Source organism: Pseudorasbora parva, chromosome 2, assembly GCF_024679245.1.
Source record: "Pseudorasbora parva isolate DD20220531a chromosome 2, ASM2467924v1, whole genome shotgun sequence".
Taxonomy (NCBI): domain Eukaryota; kingdom Metazoa; phylum Chordata; class Actinopteri; order Cypriniformes; family Gobionidae; genus Pseudorasbora; species Pseudorasbora parva.
Window position 1 is genome coordinate 46282414 of NC_090173.1, and position 20495 is coordinate 46302908.

General features: G+C 36.6%; 2 protein-coding genes across 5 annotated transcripts; one reads left to right on the plus strand and one right to left on the minus strand.

The window, feature by feature from the left end:
- The first annotated feature begins 1419 nt into the window (after positions 1-1419).
- Positions 1420-10153, plus strand: syce2 (synaptonemal complex central element protein 2). 4 transcript variants are annotated; one of them, XM_067422174.1, is made up of 5 exons: positions 1420-1553; positions 6114-6200; positions 6281-6357; positions 6450-6654; positions 9585-10153. In XM_067422174.1, exons 2-5 carry the CDS (start codon positions 6117-6119, stop codon positions 9777-9779), a joined length of 561 nt encoding a protein of 186 aa, XP_067278275.1. In that variant the 5' UTR covers positions 1420-1553; positions 6114-6116; the 3' UTR covers positions 9780-10153. The 4 variants fall into 4 exon arrangements, with proteins under 4 accessions (XP_067278275.1, XP_067278282.1, XP_067278258.1 ...); XM_067422181.1 differs by lacking the exon at positions 1420-1553 and adding an exon at positions 2132-2183; XM_067422157.1 differs by lacking the exon at positions 1420-1553 and adding an exon at positions 5662-5800.
- Positions 10154-10291: 138 nt separating this feature from the next.
- gcdhb (glutaryl-CoA dehydrogenase b) lies at positions 10292-20151 on the minus strand. The gene is made up of 12 exons (XM_067422144.1): positions 20013-20151; positions 19463-19575; positions 18983-19021; positions 18771-18911; positions 18560-18622; positions 16516-16686; positions 16223-16352; positions 14044-14260; positions 13211-13314; positions 12884-13009; positions 12372-12532; positions 10292-10736 (listed from the first exon to the last, which is right to left on the minus strand). The coding sequence occupies exons 2-12, from the start codon at positions 19560-19562 to the stop codon at positions 10663-10665; spliced, it is 1326 nt and encodes a 441-aa protein (XP_067278245.1). The 5' UTR covers positions 19563-19575; positions 20013-20151; the 3' UTR covers positions 10292-10662.
- Between the last annotated feature and the right edge of the window lie 344 nt (positions 20152-20495).

Here is a 20495-nt window from a genome sequence, read left to right on the forward strand (position 1 = left end):
AGTATTCTGAAAGCAGTATGCCAAATGTATTCATTTAATTGGCTTCAATAAAAATGTATTATAAAATAATGGGTTATTTTATTTAACTTAGTAAGACAATCTTATTATATATAACATAGTACTTTATACTCATGGCTCAAACATGTTTGTGATCAGTTCTTGCATTTTTTAAGGTTAAAAATAAGGTTTTTTTAAGGTTAATATTTTTAAGGTTCTTTTTATTTTATTTTACACTTCGAGGACCCAGTACCATGGTACAGTAATTGTATCCTGACATGAAACAATGATTTAAAATATATATACATTGCATTGATGTAAGTGTTTTTTCTAGAACATTGGGATTTATGTGAGGGCATAACATCCTCACTACAAAAACATGGTATTGATTCTTGTCCCATGGCATACAGGGATAGTAATACCCTGGCACGCTAACTGATATCATGGTCATTTAAAATAAAGCATTGCCAAAATGCATTATTACATGCACCATGTATGCTTAACATGGTACTTTTTTGAAGTCACAGAGTCTGATCTTATCACAGAGGTTTTTTCTCATAAAGCAAATAATAGTAGCCTAGACTACACTAACAGAAAATACAGTGTTATTGGAGTAATTCGAGATTAATACTTTCATAATGGCAATGCTATGAGTTTTGTGACAGCCTGAATCATCATTAAACACATGACTTACTTTACTAAAGGGTTAGGGTTTAGGGTTTGAACAGCTTGCAGGTTAACCACAAAGTCATCATCATAGATCATTCCTTACCCACTATATCATTTGCGAGGTCTTTGATTAGATGTCCCACTATGGCATAGGCGACCGCAACAATCACCAACGCGGCCATTAGCAGGTACAAAACCCCCTTTGGTAAGGGAATAAGGTCCCGGGTCACTGGCTTGTAGTCTTTGAACATCGGGTCCTCGTTCGGAAAGGAGTGTTGAAAAGCATGCCCAGTCTTATCCGATAAGTTCAAACTTGATACGTTGAGAGAATTCATTACCAGCCTTTCTTTCGACAAATAATCAAATATTTGAGGTTTTTTTTTTCACGAACTTGCCGCCAATGAATGGTGTTTTGATTTCTGATAAAAGGCTTTTTGCTTTACAATAATCTGGAAAAGTAAAATAATAATTCTAAGTCAAGATTTTGGAAAGAGAATGCATACTATAATTATTCTGTATATTTACACTTGTAGCCTATCTAAAACAGTTTAACAACTTAGTCACAATCATTTAAAAGACTATTAAAGGTGTCCTCACCTTCATTGTTGAAGTTAAGTTTCTTTTATTTCGAGGTTTATTTAGTTTGGGTTCATTTAGTTTCGAGCTTCATTCTTCGTTGCGTCTGCATCTTCGTTTCTGAGGGTATCACACAGACTAAAGCGAAAAGTCTCAAGATTCAAATAGGCGTGCTGCGCATGCGCTTGTGAGCGCTGTCCGCGGTGCTAAAGGCTCCGCGCGACTCTCAGTTGACGTCAACGTTATCAATAAGCCAGGAGAAAATTTCCAAGACCGCCCACTTTCCACCCGCTTTGGATCATTGGATAGAGGTAACTTAGATCAATTACTTTCATCCCGCCTCCAAGAGCTTTAAAATGCCGCCACTGGTCACGTCCCAAGTCCTTTAATTCGATTGTCCTTCAATTAGGTTGGGGATTCCGCGAACATAGTGATCCCTCTGAAAAGACCTGTTTTCCATATTACACGCGATAAGTCCAGTTGATCAGACTAATCTTGGCTTTGTTTTGGGTGAAAATAAATGATTGTGCATGACAACGCTTTAGTCTGACATGTTGTAGCCAGAGATAAAAAAAAATTATTCAATTAAAATTATATATATTTATATTTATATATATTTTCACAAAGCTTTTTTACAAAACATGCAGTTTTTTTGGCGACCCTGAAAATATACATATTTTAGGTACAACACAGGTATTTGTAATTTTGGTTATGAACATCTATATAAAAAGTGTCTTTGTTTATGATCCGTAAGAAACTCATCCTAACGGAAAGCGTTCGAGCGAGCGGTTTCTGTTGCTATGGTTACCACTTCACGCTACTTTGGTTCACGAGCGTTTGACGAAGTTATATTACCGATAATACACACTGACATAGGCCTACTAGTTTTGTTTTGGAGAAAATTATCGTCTTTGCTGGTAGTGAAGACACAGCAGAATACAGTAAGTCCGCCACATTTTTCTAAACATAAACTGTCATTTAACGTTACATGGAAAAAAATTGCACCCTTTATGACAGTTGACAGGTTTTTGTTTTGTTTTTGGTAACGTTACTATCGATATACAGTAGCACAAACCATTCTTTATGCATAATAGAATAATAACAAATGTATTTGTTTATTTTGACAGCCAGTTTTCTCCTATATTTTTATTGCACATGTTGTAGCCTAACGTTACTTTGTAAGTGATTCAACTTTTTTATCTACATGGCCAGACAATAAATGAGCAACAACACACACAAAACAACACTGAAAATATATAATTATAGAGATTATTAAACATTTAGTAATGCAACAATTAATCATTATATAAAACACAGCAAAACCCTAGCAACATGTTATATCAATATAAACTGAGTATAAATACCACTTGGTATACTTGTTGCTCTTGTGTGGATCAAAGAAATTAGCAAAACATCTTCTTTACATAAGCTGAAAACCTGTAATGCTTGTTTACAAAGAAATATTTAATGTAAACAAAATATACTTTTTTCCCCCATTCTCTTAAAGGGATAGTTCACCCAAAAATTTCATGACATCATTTACTCGCCCTCAAGTTGTTCCAAACTCGTATGAAATGTTGCTCTTCTGTTGAACACAAAAGAAGATATTTTGAAGAGTGTCAGTAACCAAACAGTTCATGGGACCCCATTAACTTCCATAGTATTTTTTTTTTGGTCCACAATATGGAAGTCAATGGGGTCCCATGAACTGTTTGGTTACCGTCAATCTTCAAAATATCTTCTTTTGTGTTCAACAGAAGATTTTTTTTATTATAAAAAACATGTTGACAAGTCTCAACACAAATACACAAACAAACAGCTTGACAGGTTAAGATAATGATGACATACTTTTCTTTTTGTTTGTCACATAAATAAGAGCCTTTGATGTTGAATATCAAGTGAAATCTTTAGTAACATGAAGCCCTCTTATATTGATGTAATAAAACAACAATTTTATACTAAATTTAGAATTGGGGGAATTGGAAAATTCTTTTGAAAGTTATCAGAATATTGTCAAATTAATTTTAAGCTACAGCTAAGCAGTATTCCTCTTACATAACCATTTGAGCTTGAGCAGGATTTGTTGATTTCATAATGGCCCTCTTCAAAATCAGCATGGCTTGACAAAAGACTATGAGCCGCCAGTGGTAGACTATACACAAAAGGCTTTATCTGTGTATTTTCCTGATGGATTCCTCTTGAGACCTAGGCAAAGGGTCACTATAACAGAGATTATCACACAGGGGTCGAAGAGGACCAGGAACAGTGTGTCCTAGCCTCAGTGAATCTAAGAATTTTTGTCCAAGGGTGCTTATGGGAGGTGTACAAAGAGTATACAAATATACAACGGGTTTAACAGTAAAGAAGGGGGTCCAGTGTTGTGTGGAACAAATGCGATTTCAGGAAATTATTCAGAAAATCTCCAATAATATGATACAACCCTCATGTCATAGAATGTAAAAAATATATTATTGCATACTGGACTTACTAATGATGATACGTGTGGTTCTTTTTGAGACTGAAGCTTGTTGTCACACATTTTACAAAATTTATTTTTGAATTTTACAACTACCATAGGCTCACATACACTGCCATTGAATAGTTTTCGATTTTTAACATTTTAAAAATGTTTTTAAAGAGGTCTCTTCTGCTCACCAAAACCGCATTTATTTGTTAAATAGGCTGCAAAAACTGTATTTTCTCGTTTTCTATTGTATATGTTTTTAAATGTAACTTATTCCTGTGATGTAAAGCTGAATTTTCAACATCATTACTCCAGTGTTCAGGGTCACAATCAGAAATCATTCTGATATGATTATTTGATACTCTAGAAACATTTCTCATCAATGATGAAACAGAAATCTTTTGCAACATTATAAATGTCTACTTTTTTCAGATCAAGTGACACTAAGACTGGAGTAATGACACTGAAAATTCAGCTTTACATCACAGGAATAAATTACATTTAAAAACATATTACAATAGAAAACAATTATTTAAAATTATTTAAAAAAATAATCATAATATTACTGTTTTTGCTGATTTGGATAAAATAAACGTAGCCTTGTGAGCATACAAGTTAAAAAAGTGTAGAGCTCTAAAACTTTTTGAATGGTATATGGGGAAAATTGTGGAGAAGCTGAGCAGTCATGACATTTAGTGCAAAACACTGATGAATATAAACTTTCTGCAATAATGTGTTTATATCAGATAAATTGTCTCTCTAAATCGACATCATGCTTTCATGACATCCTGTTCTCTTCTCTGTATCCCTCACTGTTTTCTATTTTTGGATGGGCTTTTAAATGAAATCTGGCACCTGGTTTGACTTTGAACATTTGTCCACCTATTTTTTATTTAATTATTTATTTTTGTGTTCCTGCTAGAAGTTAGTGTCCTGGAAATATTCTTCATTGTGTGATTCTGCAACTAATTGGTTAATTTAATATCTCAAAAAAAAAAAAAAAAAACAACAACAGGGGAAATAGGTACTCATGTTTCAACCCAATCTTTGTGTTTAAAATTTTATTTAAACCAGCGGTTGGGTTTGTCAATATTTTACCCAAACATGCATTTTTTAGAGTGTGGCATATTAAGCTGTTCACATGTAAAAAATAAAATAAAAATAAAAACCTTAGAATTTTCAGTATCTTAATTACCGTAACTAACATTAACAAAGGCTGTAAGAATGTATTGCTCATAGTTCATAACTAATGCATAGGTGTTTTTTTTTAACTTTAAAACATTGTGCAAATGTTGATCTTTGCTCCTGGTTGTCCCAGCTGGCTCAGCAGCAGCAGCAGCAGGGATTATGTGTTCATCTCATTAATACAGTCCATTATGTTCTGAACCAGTGAGGCCGGGCCTGAATGTATCTCCATTTACGGATTAATGGTTGCCCCTCAGACACTGACCTGAGACTGTAGTGCAAATTATGAGGTGAGGTCTCCCTATAAAACTCACTGCTGTTGAATTTAAAACATTTGAGGGAACTTGCTTGATCAGATAACACAAAAATGTCATGGTATAATATTTTTGGATTTGTAGCCTATACTGTATACCATGTCATTTAGCAGGGTTATTAACTGTAATTAAACTTAAACTAAACGAAAATTAGAAATGTTGCTTTGGCAGTAAAATGAAATTAAGTTGAGTCACTAAAATTATTGAAATTATAAATAAATAGAAACTAAAACCAAAATAATACAAAATAAAAACTAAATAGCAGCAATATAAAAATAAATAAAATAAAAAAACAATAGCACAACAAAATTACAAAACTGTAATTAAAATTAAGATAAAATATAAAAATTAAATCTAATTAAAAATATTTAAAAAATCGATGTGTGGTTTAATTTTTTTGTGTTAAAAAAGTAAGAAAGTGACGTTTTCCTATATATTCTCACGGCGCGTGCAGGTCACGTGCATGAGTGCGCGTTGTGGATTTTTAAACAACTCCGACAAAACGAGCAAAATTACCTCTCTATATTGTTACTTTGTTACTTTGACGGTTGAAAACCACCCCAGACATTATTCGACGTTGACACATTGAAAGTGTGTAAGTTTAAGTCATTAATGTGTTTTAAGCAACGAGCTAGTTACAATATGATAATTTAACATGCTAATGACCGCAAAGTGTAACGTTAAAACTGTAAGTTTGACCTCATTTTTAGTTGTGAAATTATATATTGTTTACGAACCATATGACCATTACTTGTACAATAGAAGACTGGTGTTATTCTTTGACGTTTTTTAAGTACAAATCACCGCACTACACCGTGTTGTATGAGGACGCAGGTTAGTTATCATGTTAGCGTGTATTCCTACTGCGTAAAGTATGTTAATGTGTACATGTGTATTATGTTTTTCAGGTCATGGCTCAGCTTTTTTTCGGAAATTCAGGCTCTAAGATATTGCAGTCAACACCCAAATTAAGTCATCACCATGCATCAGCAAAGGTACATCTGACATACAGTGCTTAACGTTAGATGTCTGATAATGTTGAAGTATAATGCTAAAGTGAATAATATCTGTGCAGGTGCCAGATGATGGTCTAAACTCAACCGGTGAAACTTTGTCATTTGTTACCATGAATGACAGTTCGCAGCATCAAAGGTGAGCCAGTAATAGAAAACATTATTTTATAATACTTATACTATTATTGATTATATGTACAGTAATTGTACCTATTTGTCATCCTGTGACAGCGAGGACTCTGGTATCGGTGTTTCAGATACCTCAAGATGTTCACCCCTCAACAGTACTGTGGAAGATGTTGCTGTTTTATCTCCCACAAATTCACGTATAGATGAGGTTGGAAAAAAAGCACAGGACCTTATTGAGAGAATCAATGAAAGAAGGGCCATGGACCAACATGTGATGAACAGCTTTGAGGAAAAGCTCATTAAAAAGGTACCCATCACTACGACAGACGTAGTCTCGTGCAGCCAGACCTTCAAGCTGACTCATCCGGTTGTTAAGTCTGACGTCACGCAGCAACGCTTCCGAGTCCAAATGCTCTATCTCATACCACAAGAAAACCACAAACAGTGCTAATATACATACACACACACACAATGTGGTATAATACTACTAAACAAATTATAATCATAACATATATCTCATACCAAAATTCCAGATAGCCAGACAGTTATTCATCTTTTATAAATCGTTAAAATTTTAATGCTTGTGGCGCTGTGAGCACAGACACTGTTGTGCATACTGTAAGTATTTACATTTTTTTGCTTTTTAAAATGTTTAATATGAATAAATAGCGCACATAAACGGCTGTAGATGGTATTCTCAAGTGAAACGAGTTGAGGCTTGGAGCCAGAAACGGCGTTTCTTACATCACAAGCGGATTGCAGGTTTCATTGGCCAAGGACCGCCCAAGAAGAGTAAAAAATACTAACGTGCCTAAGACTTTTGCACAGTACTGTATATACATTTTACACATTTTAAAATATATTTTAAAAAAAAATCTGAACAAATAATGTTGAAACTAGAAATATATCTTTTTTTTCTTCAAACAACACAATTGCAACTCTGTGATTGTGTTGATAGAAAAAAAACGAGATACATTTCTAGTTTCAACATTATTTGTTGTTGAGATATTCTTCTTCTTCTAAATTCTTATTCTTCTAAAAAAGCATCCGCTATATGCACATTTTATGATATCAGTGACCCACTGTGGTTTCTACCCCTGAAAATGTTCAATTGACCAATTTACTCATGGAACTACATTAAGATCTCCATATCTCTGTGAGATATGTATATACATACATGCATAAACTCACCTAAAGGATTATTAGGAACACCTGTTCAATGCCTCATTAATGCAATTATCAAATCAACCAATCACATGGCAGTTGCTTCAATGCATTTAGGGGTGTGGTCCTGGTCAAAACAATCTCCTGAACTCCAAACTGAATGTCAGAATGGGAAAGAAAGGTGATTTAAGCAATTTTGAGCGTGGCTTGGTTGTTGGTGCCAGATGGGCCGGTCTGAGTATTTCACAGTCTGCTCAGTTACTGGGATTTTCACGCACAGCCATTTCTAGGGTTTACAAAAAATGGTGTGAAAAGGTAAACATCCAGTATGCGGCAGTCCTGTGGGCGAAAAATGCCTTGTTGATGCTAGAGGTCAGAGCACAATTGGCCGACTGATTCAAGCTGATAGAAGAGTAACTTTGACTGAAATAACCACTCGTTACAATCGAGGTATACAGCAAAGCATTTGTGAAGCCACAACACGCACAACCTCACAACGCCAGCGTTCTCTCCCCCACGTTGCTAGGCTATCGCTATACTATAGGCTATACTTTAGGCCCCTTAGTTCCAATTGGGCATCGTTTCAATGACATTTAATATTTTGGCTTTTTTCTTCATTTATATGTTTTCCTCTAGAAAAAAAAAAAGATTTTAGCCGGGGACCTCCAGTTAAAAGACCTCCAGGGTGAAATGCTGTTTCATGCATACTGAGCTTTTTACACTGTTAAAGACTTGGATTCCCATCCTAAACATAGACAAAGTTTCAAAAACTAATGTTGGACGTTTGATGGAGTATTTCTGTGTTAAAATACTCCTTCCGGTTTCTCACAAGTTTCGGAGAGTTTTTTTCGAGTATGGGTCGGCTTGACGTTAATAAGAGCGGAAGGTCCTTGTATGGGCCGTACGGGCTCTTCTCCCGGTAGGGTGCGTGCGCGTGACTAGAGCGAGAGAGGAAATGCACGCCCGTAAACACTCTCAGGTGCAGATCCAGTCGTTCGTGAACACTTATGACGTTATAGTCCGCGCCGCGCTCCACTTTATTCCTACATCAAGCGACTTCAACGCTTCAGCACAGCATTCCGGGAAGGCAGCGCTGCATTTGAACCGATTTGAACGCAGAAATGACGGGAAGCTTCACAATATTGCTTCAGTCGCGTCGCAAAGTGGATCTCCACGGTCACTGCTGTCAGGACTTCACAAAATCATACCAAAGAAGTGTGTTTTTGACGGAGCGGTCCCAGCGATAAAGGTTCGGCCCTGCTTTGGAAGCAGCCGGTGAGTTAAACTGCTTCAGATGTCTCTGCTATTGGCTACCGTCGCATGAGTAAACATCAGTAAACGACACGATCGCGTGCTTCGTCATTCAAATGCGCTAACGGTTACTCCATTGTTGTTCTGCATAACGTTACACTAGTCTGACGTGCAAAACCGTTTTGCTTGCTACTGCTAAGGTTTAGTCGCATACAATATTCCATAAACCGAATCATGTCCTCGTAAACTGAGAGTAAACACACACAAATGTTGACAGGCCACTAAATACTGTACATACCACAGAGACGGACGTCCTGCTGTTGCTGTTTCTCCTGTTCAATTTATTTCAGCCTCTGGATCTGATTCTGGATCATATCTGTATTAGCTGAATCTGATCGATAGCTATGGGCTTCTCCACGCTTGAGGACGTCACCGCTTTGTGCGTGATCGTCATTCTTCAGCTCCGCCCACACAATACGCATCCAGGCACTCTGTTTTTTTCCGGAAAGACTTGGTACAGCCTATATTTCTTTTAGAAATATAATAAAACTAAAGACTTTTCGGAGATATGAAGGATGCAATACTACTCTATAGGTACTCAAGATTGACATGAGATTGACTGAAACTGAGTGTTTCACCCCCCCTTTAAGTTAATCCTATAAATGATTTTGTAACAAGGCTCAGCAACAACTGGCTGAGCAAAATTAAAGCAAAATCATTAATGCAGACTGTACATTTAAATGTCGAGGTAAAAACCCTTTTTTTAAGTGAATTGTAATTTAATTACGATGTAAATATTATGTGTGGTGTGTGTCCGTGCAGGTGAGTGAGATGTGTCAGCGTGTGAAGGAGCAGATGTTTGAGTATTATGAGCAGCACAGTCAGGGCATGGAGGCCAGCATCGCTGAACTGTCGGAGGTGCTGGAGAGAAGCAGTCAACTGAGTATGGAGCTACAGGGAGCCAGTCAAACCCTAGACGCCATCAATAAAGGCCTGCAGCCCAACACAGAACAGTAGATACACAACCAAACAATAACATAATATGGGGCAGAGTACACTAATATCATTTTGAGTTACTCATGGTACATACCTATAACAGAGCCACAGTCTGGTTTACTTACAGTAATTGAACTTAAACTTAAGGAGTAACTGTTCAAACGTGAATATTTTAAATGTTTTTTTTTTCTTCTACATTTTGTTAAAGAAAGTTCAAATGCAGATGTATATGCTAATCTGACTTGTATTTATATGTATTTAAATGTCTGTTTAATTCCTTCTAAAGTGCAATAGTGGTTTTGTTAACCACACCATTGTTTCAATAACTAAGGTTTGAGATTTGTAGGATTAAGGCTTTTCTCCTCCAGAATTAGTTACTGAAAACTCATTTCATTTGTTGCCAATTCTCTTTATGGCTTTCTCAGTACAAATGAGAAGCTCTAAATAAACATAGATGCCAAGATGCAAACCATTACAAAATGAAAATTTCATAACGCACCATCTGTGTAATGAAAACCAAAGGGGAAACGCTGTAAGATTTCACATTTTATTCACCTGAATTAAATATAATTTGTTCAAAGCAGCCTAATACTGAGATTTTTCTATATGTACAAACAAAAACATGCACTTTTCATCTCTGCAATCTTTACAAATCTACTTAAAAAACCAGCAGTCAAGGCTTCATTCAAAACGTTGTGGTCTAGTTAGAAAAATAGATCTCTGATAAAGACTACATAAAGTACAGACATTCAAATACCACATACATTACCTGTAATACTGCTAACATGTGTAAGTTATAATGGTAACTAATGCAAACTCTACAAGCGTTCAGAAACTGAATGGTTTGTAGGTCAAAGGCAGCAGAAGTCAGAGTACATGATGTGTACAGTAGGGAGACGGCAGCTCATTTGTCCACCGTGAAAGACTGCAGTCCAGTGATGGCTCTGCCCAGGATCAGGGCATGGATGTCATGAGTACCTACAAAAGATGACAATAATCAATGTTGTGTTTGCCAAAAAGTTACTCAGTAGCCTTCAATCAATGGATACATTGATTATATACATCAGAACTAGCTCATTATTAAATTAGGTTTTTCCTTTGGTTTTGAGATCAAAATACTACATACAAGCCATGCTGACACTTAAGTGAAACTGAACAAGAAAACATGCTCACATTAAGAGCTAATTCACAGTAATGGCTATAAATCTACATTTGCAATCTGTTAACTTTCACCCCCCTTTTTTGAGCATAGGTCTGAACTCAAATTCTTGAAATTCAATCATTTTGAATACAGATTTAAGCTCGGCCTCTTCTTAAACACTCAACAGATTATTGAAAGCAGAATTTTTATAAATGCGTCGTCACTACCTGCATTGTTTGGTAGTTAATTTGGTTGTAGAATGCAGGTTTCACTTCCATAAATTACTGAACTGTGATCTGACAACCAAATTAAACTGTAGTGTTTGTGGTCAAAATGAAAACTCTTTTGAAACTGACATTGCATTACATGGAAACAGTATGAAATTTAATATACAAGCCCATAATAAACCAAGACAAATCCAACTGGTTTATATTGGGAAAAAATGATTGTGTCCATACCTGACCACTTTAATATCCCTATAAACTTGATCGCTCTATGAGACACAATCAAACAAGCCCCAAAATGCCTATTAATGGACATGATAAAACTTCATGCTCTGCAAACAGAAACAAAACATAATGCCTCTGTAAAAAGTGTTTTAGTTCAAATTGCAGAACATGATTCTGACAGAACTGATTCGCTCCTATACGGTTGTCATTAGTCCTGAAACTTTACATTGTGTAAGTGGCCTTATAACTGTTTAAGGATTCGAATGATACCAAATTAATAATGATTACTAAAACAAGTGATAAGGAAAAAGGCAATAAATTATGGAGGCCCTAAAGGGACATGGAAAAAATATGAAGAAAAATTATGCCAATGCATTTGCGTTCTCTCACAATTGTTTTGGTTCTTCTAAACCTTTATGGTGACTAATTAGTGCCAGTATTTGTAGTTTTTATTTTGGGTTACAATAGCAGTGTTTATGAATTTATATATTATTCCTCTGAAAAAAGAATAAAGCCGTGTTTTTTTTTTATAAACATGAATTCAACATAGTAATCTACTCAACATTACTGCATAAATATATTTATATATTCTACCAAGAGGTCAGGCTGTGATGTAATGCAGAGAAATGCAAAACTGTTCAGATGTTGACTTCCATTCAAACGCATGAGACTCCGCCAGACTGGCTTGACGCAGTCGCGTGCGTTTGAATGGAAGTCAGCGGATCGAAAAGTGCAGTGTGACCGCCCTTTAAGGAAAAAGACAAGATGTTTTGAATAGGTTTGTTCCTGTTTAAGGCAACCAACAACTGGAAATAGTATAAGTGCTTTAATGCAAGCTTTCCAATGTCTTCTAAAAATATCTAACTTGCTTTGTAATCCTGATCACTTTCCGAAAAGCTCAAAGCATGACAAAACTCTCGTCTGTGCGGTGACCACCAACAGGAAGTTTAAATCAGGGATTATAAATGGGTTTCTCTGTAATGCCTGATCTCATTACTTTATTCACGTCTCCTTCACTCTGACCTTCATAAGTGTTGACGGATTCCAGGTTCAGGACGTGACGAATGACATGATACTCGTCTGCGATGCCATTTCCTCCCAGCATATCTCGGGCCTGTCTAGCGATATCCAAGGCTTTACCACAGGAGTTCCTCTTCAGCATAGATATCATCTCTGGAGCCGCTCTGTCAATGTAGTTTAGAGAGTAAAGACATTAGCTTGAATATGATCAGTTAGACATCTTTGATGGGTATGTTTATATATTGCTTACATATTAACATCATTATTTTCATAAAGGTTTTACATTCTAAATTAAATTGTATGTTTTTGAGTAAAGTTCAGTTTAATCACAGTTTTAAAATTCTTCTGATATGTTTTCCATGACCATGTAAAATCTTTGAATTGCACCAAACATTTATCTTTTTCTGTTCCATTCTTGATCCCTGCATCCTCACAAAAATGCTAAGGATTAAATGCTAAGGATTTAAGGATTTAAAAATCCTTAAAAACTAGGGCAGCGTAAAGATGAACACCACTTTTTCTCATCTATCAGTCGGCCCAGCCGCAGACACGACTGCAGGCCGATGGTGATCTCGGTCAACATGTCTGCCATCTTCTTCTGGATCAGCTGGTTTCTGGCTAGAGGAACTCCAAACTGGATTCTAAAGAAAACGTTACAAGTGATGTTACATTCTGAAAAACAACATCTGCAAGAACCAGTTAGAAATGAACTATAAGGAGAGCCAATATTAGCAAGCAAGCAATAAAATGGAACCAAGCTAATTTACTTACATTAACATTTACAGTTTAAAAATCCTTCCACACCTTCTTCATTATCCAGTCACTCATTCATGTGTTCTGACCTGTCCAGTGTGTACTGGCGTGCTGTGTGGAAACAAAACTCTGCAGCTCCCAGAGCTCCCCAAGCGATGCCATAGCGAGCGTTATTCAGACACCCGAATGGACCCTGGAGAACAAAGAAGAAAATCGTGGCTCTATTCAATAACAGTTATAACAAACAATGTATTGTGCATTTACAAGGGGATCAGTAGTTTAGAACTGACACAAGGGCTGATTATGATTTCCATGAATCAGCTGATGAATCTCAAAATGGCCTACAATGCAACTGGCTTGAGTGATATAAAACAGGCTAGTTAAATCTTTTTTATTTGGTTGTATTGGGACAGTACAAAATTCAAAAGAATAAGTTTTCTAATTACTAAAATGACTAAAGGTCAAGTCATAATGAAATCAAAATAGTATTTTTAATGCAGTATTTTAATGCAGTATTTATTATAAATTATATCTTTGTGAACATTTACTTGTAATCTTTAATCAAATAACTTCCCCTCTTGCAGCTCTTCTTGTCTCTGATGACGTGTCTGCTGGCACAAGGGTGGGATCAACCTGTTACTCACATGAGATCCACCAATGCCAACACTCAACCATCCAATCAATTCCCTATTAACAAAATCAAGCCCAGCCCTACATTTATTCTTGCTCGAGAGGCCATTTCACTCGGATATGCTTCACAATAGGGAAACCTATCTTCTGTTTAATGCCGATTTCAAGCCAGTGCTTCATCACTTTGTAAAAGAGTTTATATCTTGCATTGACTTTATTTCTATGCCTACTAATAATAAAGTAAAGCCAATAATCCTTAAAGCAGTGTTTCTTGCTGGTGTGTCTCACTCACCGCCAGTCCAGAAACTTTGGGCAGCAGGTTTTCCTCTGGCACTTCCACCTCATCCATGATGATCATGCCGGTGGCTGAAGCCCGTAGAGAAAACTTGCCCTCGATCTTTGGGGTGGAAAGACCCTTCATGCCACGCTCCAGGATGAAACCACGCACCTTCCCGTCTTCGCATTTGGCCCAAACCACACAGATATCAGCAATGGGTGAGTTTGTAATCCTGTGCGAGATATGAGTGCAAGTGTAAGATGATAGAAGAGACTCTTTGTCACTTCTGTTTTCCATAATATTGATAATTTTACAAAATGTGTAAACAATAGAGTGCTGCAGGAATAAGCCCTAATACCTGGAAACAAGCATTTTTGCACTTCTAGTTCTATCGTCCAGAAGTCAACTGGATTTTTGTTAAATGTCTAAAATAAGCTATGTGAACAGCACAAGCTCAAGATGTTTTTTAAAGAAAAATGACAAAATACACCAGCAATACCCTATACTTCATAAAATATACTATAAAAATAAACAACATTTATATAATGAGCAATATAATATAATAATGTGTTTTTGTCTTGCCCTGAATCAATGCGGTACACCTTTAATAAGTGTTTATATTCCAGACTATTTTAGTCGGTTCGGGTCGCACTGCTGCCATACGACTCGCCATAGACATAAACAGAGAAGAATCTCCGGCTACAATGTTCTTTAGCGAGATGCATACAGGTCTGTTTATTAACGGGTAGAGCGCCACAAGTTATAGACTGCAGCTTTAACAGGTGTAGGATGACCATATTTTGATTACCGAAAACCAGGACATTCAGCCTGGCAAGGATATACTCAAATGAAACTCGAAATTTACTCAAAGATTCCTTATTAATTTCAATACATTTAAAGTATGCCCCCTCTGTATGGATAGAAAATTGTTATATTAGGGCCAGGACAGGAATTAAAATCAGGGCATGTCCTGGGAAAACAGGACGTTTGGTCACCCAAAACAAGTGGCTAAATTTATCATCATCATACAGAGCAGATAACTCATTTTCTCACTAGTCCACCACCTTTACAGCTTTGTAATCTTAACTTAACCTTTCCAACTAGTAGATTTTAAATAAAGTTGTTGGAAACTTGGTGGTGGTGAAGTTAAAGTCAAATGACCGTAGTGTAGTTCACTCATAGTCTAATTTTAGATCTTTACTCAGGAAACTATATGTAACCCCTTCTGTTCGAACTGCTTGCTTCAAGTGAGACTCGAACGCGGGGTCCGCCAGCATGAGAGTCGGACACTCTAACAAGGAGGTATAAAGGCTGCAACCTCTAGCGTCAGTCGCTAGAGCGTCTCTTGAGGTCAGAGGAGTGAGGTTTACTTGCACAGCAACTAGCTGGCCTCCGTTACACCCCCACCCCGCCACCCCACCACACTCACCCCTGGGTCACGGCACCAACGTAACCCCTCATGTATATAGGCTTTAGAATTAATAAAAGTTGTGTTAATTCGTGGAGATTTCAATGATGAACAAAAGTTGCAAGAATCCTGATATTTAATTGGTTACAGAGCTGATATTCTGCAAAAGTCAGTGAAAAAAAATTATATTGGGTTTTAGTCAAGGGAACCAGGGTGGCCTACAAAAATACATCATAACTGCAGCATTCTGACTGGCAGAAACTGTCCATTAAAGGAGTAGTTGTCTTCAGATTTAAAACTTCCTGATAATTTACTCCCCCACACATCATCCAAGATGTTCATGTCTTTATTTTGTTTTCCTCTGAAAATTCATTTCTTTTTGACTGAAGACAGAAAGACATGGACATCTTGGATGAGGTGGAGGTGTGTAAATTATCAGGACATTTTAATTCTGAAGTGAACTACTCCTTTAAGTGAATAAGACCTTAAAAAGGCTTATGGCACCACCATGTGGACATCAACTGTTACTTATAACCTTATGTTTTTGTACAGATGGGTTATGATCTCTTCCATGCATGTGTGAACTCTAGAGCAATAAACCTGCTTTATATGACCCTGGTCCTACCAGACTCTTGAACTCTTGATTTCATCCATTAGACCGGTTAAAATGGGATCGGAGAAAACCAGAGAATATACCGCAATCCCAGACGGAGTACTGAAGGAAAATTGAGCAGAAGTATGCAGGAGAGCCAGGCTAGCTTTATATAAGAGCTGCGCAGGACCCACCAGGTCTTGGAGCCGGTGAGGGTGAAGGTGCGACTGGATGGGTTGTATTTGGCCCTGGTCTCCATACTGCCTGGGTCACTGCCGTGGTTTGGCTCCGTCAGTCCAAAACAACCTAAAATCTCTCCTTGTGCTGCACGACACATAGACAATACGAGGTCTGCATGGTTTTGAACTTAAGTGGGTGAAACTTATAAGCAAAATGTCAGCCCAAAATTTAAAAAATAAGGAATGTGAACCATTAAGAATTTTTTTGTGGATTGTGACACATTTTCTAAATTTTTATGTAGTCTCACCCAGTTTGGGCAGGTATTTCTGTTTCTGTTCCTCTGTGCCGTAAGCATTGATAGGGTGCATGACCAGCGAGGACTGCACACTCATGGCCGACCGATAGCCGCTGTCCACCCGCTCCACCTCGCGAGCGATGAGACCGTACGCCACATAACTTGTGCCAGCACAGCCGTAACCTTGATAGGATTCATTATTATTATTATTAATAATATTAGTTAACTACATTAGTTAACATGATCTAGCAACAAACAGTGCTTCTACAGCATTTATTAATATTAGTTAATGTTAAGCTCAACATTTATTAATACATTTTAAGATGGAAAGTTGTATCTGATAACATTAGTTAATGGACTTGGAACTAAAATGAATACGTACATTTTTATTTACTGACAATAAAGGTGCACTATTCAACTTTCTGTCCACTAGAGGTCGCCTATTCAAAACAAATGCGTAGTTTGATGATGAAAAGTGTGAGCGCAGTATCTTGGGACATGTGGTATTCACCTCACAGCTGGAAAAATAGGACTTGGGCAGAAATCATGTTCATGCATGCGGTTATTAATGTTACTGTAGTGTTAAGCAGAGCAGGACCGAGTGTTGTGGAGCTGAGCACGGCCGCTGGAGCGATTGTTGCACAAATACCCGCCTCGCGAGCACCGGGACTTTTATTATGATGGGACACACTCGCCGGGCGCCTGCACAGATTCGCTCTTCTGGTTATGATTATGAGGTAATGCAGCTCTGTTTATCATATTAGATACATTTAAGTGTGTTGAAAATGATGTTATGACGTTACTCCGTGCGTTCACTTGTTCACACTGCTAAGAGTAAAGTGCTTCTGGCAAAATAAAACCTGAAACCGAGGGTAGCGCAGATATGACGCAATTGACAGGCGACTCGCTTAAACGCTATGCTGAAACGTCCTGGGTCCTTGGTTAAAATAGCAATTTTCTCACAATTTACAAATAGTTGGAAACATTTGGGATATTGTAGGTACTGAACAAAATATATAACACTGGCCTAGTGTTTTTTGGATATTTTACTGCAAAAATACTACATAGTGCACCTTTAACAAAGGTTAATAAATGCTGTATGAATATATTGCTCATTGTTAGCTCATGTTAGTTAATGCATGAACTAATGTTAACTAATAAGACCTTATTGTAAAGTGTTACCAGTTACACTTTCAACAATGTATGTACATGTGTGTGTGTTTGTGTTCATGTGTGTTTTTAAATCTCTAAATATTTAAGTCTCTAATATAGGGCTGCACAATTTGGTGCTAAAAATAGCAAAGGCAATTTGAAAATTAAAGATTAAAAATTACTTTTTTGTTTGCTTGTTTGTAGGGTTGCATGATTTGGCAATTTTGTGATTATATACTTCATCAGTATAACTATAAAAATATTATTAAATTATAATAAATTATAATTTTATTATGATTATTATTACTCAATGAAAATATTAACAAGATAAGACTTATTAAATATTTAAGAAAAATAATAATAGCCATTTTGCAAAGTTTTACTATCATTATATTATTTATATATATATATATATATATATATATATATATATATATATATATATATATATATATTACATTTGCATTTTAAAACTAATATTTATTTATTTATTTATTATTTCATATTTATGTATTTATACTGTCTTGATTTAATTCTCACAAGTTACCAGCAAACCTTACTTTTGATGTAAAACCATAAAGTGTCTCTTTTGTTGATCAGTTGGTGTATAGGTGCTATTTATTACAAGTTTAGGAAGATAGTTTGCGCACAGTGTGTTCCCAAATGCACACAATAAAGGATGCAAACAGAGCAGATGCAGTGGTGGAGTTTATGTGTGTATTTCCTGTGAACAGAGGTGCTCTGAGACACTAAAAATAATGTATCATAAGCTGCTCACGTGTAAATTAAGACAGAGCTGCGCTTGAATCTATTCATTAAAAAAGCAGCTTTTGCAATTTGATAATCACATTTTCTTTTCTAATATCAACTATTGACCAATATGGGACTAATATATTGTGCCTACCTTTAATGGTTGGGCCCAAAACACCAAGTTCCCCCATCTCAGACACAATCTCACGATGAAAAACTAGTGGAGAACAAAGAGTAGCTAGTTTAAAAAAAGCTTTCAATCAATGGTAACTAACACCCTACTACATAAACCATAGCCCATTTTACAAGTTCTGTTGTAAATACAAGCTTTCAATGTGAGAAAATATGTATAACTATACACTCACCTTCATTTCGGTTGGCCATCAGGATTCGCGGCATGAGTTTCTCCTTGCAGTAGGTGCGAAAGGAGTCTCGAATCATGACCTCCTCCTCCGTCAGGAGACCCTCCAGCTCCAGAGCATCATGCCAGTTAAACTGCGCTTTAGCTGAGGTTTATATGACAGGTCAGTGAACAGCAGATATTCAGAAGGTAATATTGCAAAAGAAGTAAACATACGTGTTTTCACTTGCTTCTTTTCACCAGACTTCTCTGCATCTGATAGAAGAAGAGTGCAATTATACATTTGTGCGTCTTTACAGTGTTATACATTTGAGAATAGAAATATGCATTAGAAATACACTCCCATTCAATGATTTTTAAATACTTTATTCAGAAATGACGGAAATTATCAGAAAATGTTATGTCATGACTTATATTCTGAACCTGAATGTTGTTCTTTTTATTTAAAGAATCTTTACACTGCATAATGATTTGCATGAATGATCTGATATGAATAAAGACTCAGTTTTAGTTTGTTCATCACATGAATACAATGCATGGCTTCATTAGTATGGAAATATCTCTAAAACAGCATTGATTACTGGTGGACTTTTTTGAGCTTGAAAGACATAATCAGTATGATCCCTCAAAAAACAAAAACTTCTGGGTTTGGAACAACTCAAAGGCGACATATATAGGACAAACTGCTGTTCTGACCCGATGGAGAAGCTGCAGCAGTTTTCTGTGATCTGGAAGCTGTAAAGAGGACACATCTCTGACTGTTCACAAGCAGACGACTCACACTCCTTAATGCCATGATGAGTGAGCCGCTGTGAATTAAACAACACATGCCATGAATGTCATAGAGCAACCATACATTATAATACATATCAAAAAAGACAAAAATGCCTTATAAATGTCTATGCATTAGTATTATTAAAATTGTATTTGACCAAGTTGGCAGCATACAATATCATCAGAATACAAATGATGGAATTATGTCAAACTATGCTGAAGTAACTAGTTATAACACTAAGACAAGATATACAGGATATTAGCATTGTCTTTTATATGACATATTTTATAATGCTAATACAGCTAGGAGAGTTTCAGTCACTGTACAACGTAGGTAAACAAATTAGCGTCACAGTTCTTGGACACAAGTCATGCACACAAATAGCAGTTGACCCAAAAGCACAGGTATAATCCCGTGGCTAATAAAGGACTCCAGTATAATGTCATATACACAGATAAAAGCTTTACGTACCAGGAAAACAGGCAGACAGTACTACAAATTAATTTGTCACGCAACTATAAGGACGTTAAACAGGTGGGATTCTTTTCCCCCCAGGTTGACAGCGCATGGAAGTCGGAAGAGGAACTTGAATGCGTGAAAGATGGAGAGTCCAGGGCGCCATTTTGAGTGTGGCACATATACACCGTCACTAGATCAGATCAGGTATTATAAAATAGGCACATTTTGGAGGAATAATATTTGTTTTAAAATATGGTTTTTAAATTAATCCTTTGTTTAATGAAGCGCCTCTCATTTCTAAAATTGCGCATATTTGGTTACTTTTTCCATCTTTCATCGCTCCTTCGTGTGTGTGTATGTGTGTGTGTAGACGGTGTATACACCGACCAGGCATAACATTATGACCACCTTCCTAATAATGTGTTGGTCCCCCTTTTGCTGCTAAAACAGCCCTGACCCGTTGAGGCTCCATTAGACCCCCTGAAGGTGTATGTG